General features: G+C 46.3%; 1 protein-coding gene across 1 annotated transcript; it reads right to left on the bottom strand.

Annotated features, from left to right (window-relative positions):
* Window positions 1-1,696: 1,696 nt before the first annotated feature.
* LOC121987711 (chitinase-like protein 1) lies at window positions 1,697-3,034 on the bottom strand. The gene is made up of 3 exons (XM_042541446.1): window positions 2,614-3,034; window positions 2,334-2,490; window positions 1,697-2,224 (listed from the first exon to the last, which is right to left on the bottom strand). Exons 1-3 carry the CDS (start codon window positions 2,975-2,977, stop codon window positions 1,807-1,809), a joined length of 939 nt encoding a protein of 312 aa, XP_042397380.1. The 5' UTR covers window positions 2,978-3,034; the 3' UTR covers window positions 1,697-1,806.
* Window positions 3,035-4,300: the final 1,266 nt, after the last annotated feature.

The raw sequence follows: 4,300 nt of genomic DNA, 5'->3' as shown, positions 1-4,300 counted from the left end.
ATTTACTGTCGGTATAATTTTATATTGCTTGCATTTTACTTAGTTTCAATAAGATAGTAGGCTGTTACTATCTTAGGCTCCGAACCAAGTAACCAAAACGTGTTTTCGATCCTTCATGCATAGCCCTGACAAGATAGTAGAAGCTTCCACCGTACAATCTGCCTATCGATCATGCCTCGTGTCAGCGACACTATCTCCCAAAAGGATATCGAGGAATATGACAAGGGTCCCGCTGCTTGGCTGAGCGGGGTAGCCGCTCGACCGGGACTCATCCACTCTTTCGGTCTCAACTACTCTTCCTTTTAGTGACTGAGTGTAGTAGCTTGTCCCTCCCGAAAACAAGCTCTTTGGTCTCCTTAGCATCTTGCGGCTTGGCACTGAGTGTCTAGCTATCTTACCCTATTATCCCGTGCTGAACGGTTGTCTCGCTCAAACATTGATTGACCGACCGGCCGTTGTAGTTTATTGCCGATCAGACATTGGTTGCTGCGATCGATCGTTGTAGTCGACCTCCGTTCGGACACTGTAGGTGAGCCTTTTGACACCCGACATTGATCATCTTGACTTTGACCTCCACCTTGACAGTTGACACCCTGTCGGGCGGGCCTCCTTTATCGCCGCATCATTTGGTATATTAAATCTTAGCATTGGAATGTAATTTAGATTACATACTATTAGCTTTATAATTCATCTTACAAAAGTTTATTGTCTTTTCTAATCCAAATTACATTATATTATAGGTTTAAAATTGTATCAAATAAAGTAATTAATTTTATAATTAATCTTGATTACATTACCAGACGGATTACCCTTCATTAAATGTAGCCTAAGAGTTTGTACTCCACTGCCGTGTCCAAATATATTTTTTTATTTTAAATTAATAAATAGATGCATTCAAATAAATAGATCCTTTGGTCTACCAATTATGGTCGAATCATGATTGCGATCCGGTCATAATTGATTACGATCCCTTCTTAGATTTACCGTTCCCCTAGGTTATAATTTAGATCGGGGCGAGTGGCCGGAGGCCCCTCCCTCCACTCAACACCCGATAGCTTGACAATTTACCCACCTCTCGCGGCTTCCGAGCGGCCTCCACCCGCCCGCTCTAACCCAAAGTATAATATGAGAAGGACGGTGAACCCAAAGAGAGATCATAATCAATTGTGATCGAATCATGATCACAATCCAATCATTATTATGAATGATTCATCTTTTCATCTATTTTTATGAGGAAGGAGATTTGGTAATTTCTACATTAGATTTTTTTTTTCTTCTTAAAATCTAAATTTGAATAAATATATCTAATGGATGGAAACCTACTATGCTTTTAAAATTACCAAATAATTCAAAAATGACCTCGTAAAATTTTAATCAAACTGATATATAATAGGTAATAATTTTCACCAAAACTATTTATGTTCTAATAACTATCATAAAATATGGAACTGTAGTATCAACGACCTTCTTACAATTAGTCGATATGAAGGAAGATAAATATAATTATAACATGTTGTTGTCTTGATAAAAATTATCATAATTATTTTATCTATACCCTTCATTTTAGAAATAGGATTCATCAGAAGTTCCGATCTTTTATTTTTATTACATTTTTTACCACTGTGCCCTTTATTTTTTTATCTAAAGAAATTATATTTTATAATAATTTCATTTTTAAATGCATAATTTATGAACATTTTTAATCGCAAATGCAAATAAACCTTTAACCATACTAGCCGCAATACTCACAGCTGACAGCAATTAAATCACAACGATAGTAGCAACGCCAACCCATCAAATCATGCATCATGCGCTGGACGACGTCGACGACGGCTTATACGATGGGTTGAACGCCGCCTGCTCGGCGCAGTCCAAGTTATCGCCGGAGATGTCGCGGCCGACGCCCATCAGGTCGAGGTAATACTGGTAGTGCGAGACGATGTTGTTCATGCTGTCGATGTAGCCCTGGCCGCAGATCACGTCGCCATAGAGCACGTTCATTGTGGCTCCGAAGCCCGGCAGCCTCTTCGCCAGCGTATCGTTCTTAGTCGGCTTCCACTTCCCGACGAACACGTCGTGCGCCGACGGCTGCTTCTTCTTCATCGGCGTCATCCACCGGTAGATGGCGGCTTGGAAGGCTATGGTGGCGTTCTGCTCCAGGTATTCCGGGTGGCTGAGGAGGTCGGCCTTGATGCCGTCCCCAATGGATCCGTAGTTGTAGTTCCTGCATTCCGATCGGCCAGAAACAGAGCATATCGTAAAATTAATTAATTAATTAATTACTCGATCGATCGACGCGTCCAATAAAAAAGTTAATTAAGATTGATGAATACCAGTAAAGCGGCAGAGCACCGCGGCCGTAGTAGTCGACGCCGGGCGTGCATGGATAGTCGAAGTTGGTGTCGTCGCAGTAGGACTGGCTCGGGCTCAACTCTTTGTTGTAGCACAGGCCCCACGCCAGAGGACCGCCGGTCGCAACGCCATATCCACCTGCGCCGATAATTTACGAGAATATATATAAACATTGGAAGGCAAGAAGATCTAGGATCGAAGTTAATTAATTAGCGCGCGCGCGCGCGAATGAATTGAACGATGGACGGTTGTGTTTCTTGCATGAGGTTTTGCTGCCGACGTGGCCGAGGAAGGCGGCGACCTCCTGCATCTGGGTTTGTTTTCCGCCGGTGGTGCCGAAGCCGAGGGGCTGGTAATCGGCAGAGGCGGTGATGAAGGCCTGGTAGTCCCAGAAGCCGACGGCGTGGGCGATGGGGGTGTTGCGCTTGCTGAAGAGGTTCTCGAACTGGTAGACCTGGAAGAAGTCGGAGATGGTCTGGTTGCAGCAATAGACGCTGCCCTTGCACTCCCACCCCTTGTCGCACACCTTCCCAGCCTTCTTCGTCTTCGACGCCGCTGCTATGGTGCATGCTGCCGCCGCCAGCAGCAGAAGCACAAGCACGATCATCTTCTTCCTCGGAGCCATTAATCGCTGATGATCGATCGATCAGTTATGGTGGAGTTTGTTTATAAGAGGACGATCGAGGATGAATTGAAGAGGAGGAGGTGCATGGGTATTTATATATATCTATATGTACAGAAGAGGAGGAGGAGGAGGAGGAGGAGGAGGAGGGTGGCGTGGTGGCATCAGCATGCTGCAGGGTCTGATTTGAATTTGGTGGCGCAGGTAGCTTTGCTTAGAGTGCAAGGCGTAGTACGGTATAATCATCTCGATCAGGACATCGATTTCGCATCTCACCGTGCTGGTGACAGACGCCATGACTGATTCAGCATTATAAACTCTATCTTGGCAAAGTTCTATTGATCCGGTGATAAAAATCGGGGACCCACATAGGAAGGGGTCAATGATACGGGAGAGTCAAAGTTCCGGCTGAGTGGGGAGGAAGTCATCTGGCCGACCGGCTGGAGTAGTTTCCGAGCTGACACGAAGACAGCTCGACCTCGGGTCGAGCTTCCGGCGCTCACAAGCTCTTATAGAGGAACCGCTGTGCCGCGTGGCCAATTTGCTCGGCCAAATTGCAGAACAGCTAGCTTGTACCCCGTGTGACCGAGCGGCCTTCTCGCCCGGTCCGAGGTGCATATATACTCGGGCACCCGGGAGGCCGAGCAACCAGCTCGTCCGACCCAAGTAGAGACAAAAGGCTTAGAAGAGGACAAAAGGGACAGCTAGTGATATCATTCTCGAGACACCTGCCGCCGACAAATAACATGGTTGGCGGCCAGGCCGTACCGAGGATCGTACGGAGGAAGTTTCCGCTGCCGTGGCAGAGATATGCTCGGACAGTTGCGGTATGACGTCAGACATACTTTCCTGACACAACCATTCTAAGGTATGCTTTGAGGAACATGCACGTCTCGGGAAGCGTGCACATGCCTCTGGGGTCCTATATAAAGACCCCCGGACTTCGACGGAGGTATGATTTTTCTCTCATCTACTATAGCCACAGTCTCGTTATTTTGCTCCTGCTTCATCTCGTCGTTGCCTGACTTGAGCGTCGGAGGGTCGTTGCGGGGAATCCCTTCCCGGTCCGGCTTTGTTACAAGTTCATCGGAGGTCCACGTCATCGCGAAGATCACCCAAAGGCGGTAGAGAACGCCACATCCTCAGCTTTCATTGACTCAGCGTACTGACATGATCATCTATCCAGCTAGCTAGCTTACATTTCCAAGACCTGTACACCCTAGGATTTGGTATACAGCAGCTACATTTCCAATTTATTAGCTTAACATCTCATATTAGACCCAGGTTTGGTGCGATGGCAAACGGATGAATTTTCTAAACAACGGG

Source organism: Zingiber officinale, chromosome 5B (assembly GCF_018446385.1).
Source record: "Zingiber officinale cultivar Zhangliang chromosome 5B, Zo_v1.1, whole genome shotgun sequence".
NCBI classification, from domain to species: Eukaryota; Viridiplantae; Streptophyta; class Magnoliopsida; order Zingiberales; family Zingiberaceae; genus Zingiber; species Zingiber officinale.
This window is presented reverse-complemented; position numbering and strand designations above follow the sequence as displayed.

Bases quoted from the DNA above. Each gene is read 5' to 3' on its own strand.
- LOC121987711 (XM_042541446.1), bottom strand. From the start codon at position 2,977: ATGGCTCCGAGGAAGAAGATGATCGTGCTTGTGCTTCTGCTGCTGGCG. The intron at 2,491-2,613 runs GCAAGAAACACA...TTATCGGCGCAG, and splicing joins CGTCGGCAGCAAAACCTCAT to GTGGATATGGCGTTGCGACC. The intron at 2,225-2,333 runs GTATTCATCAAT...ATCGGAATGCAG, and splicing joins GGTGCTCTGCCGCTTTACTG to GAACTACAACTACGGATCCA.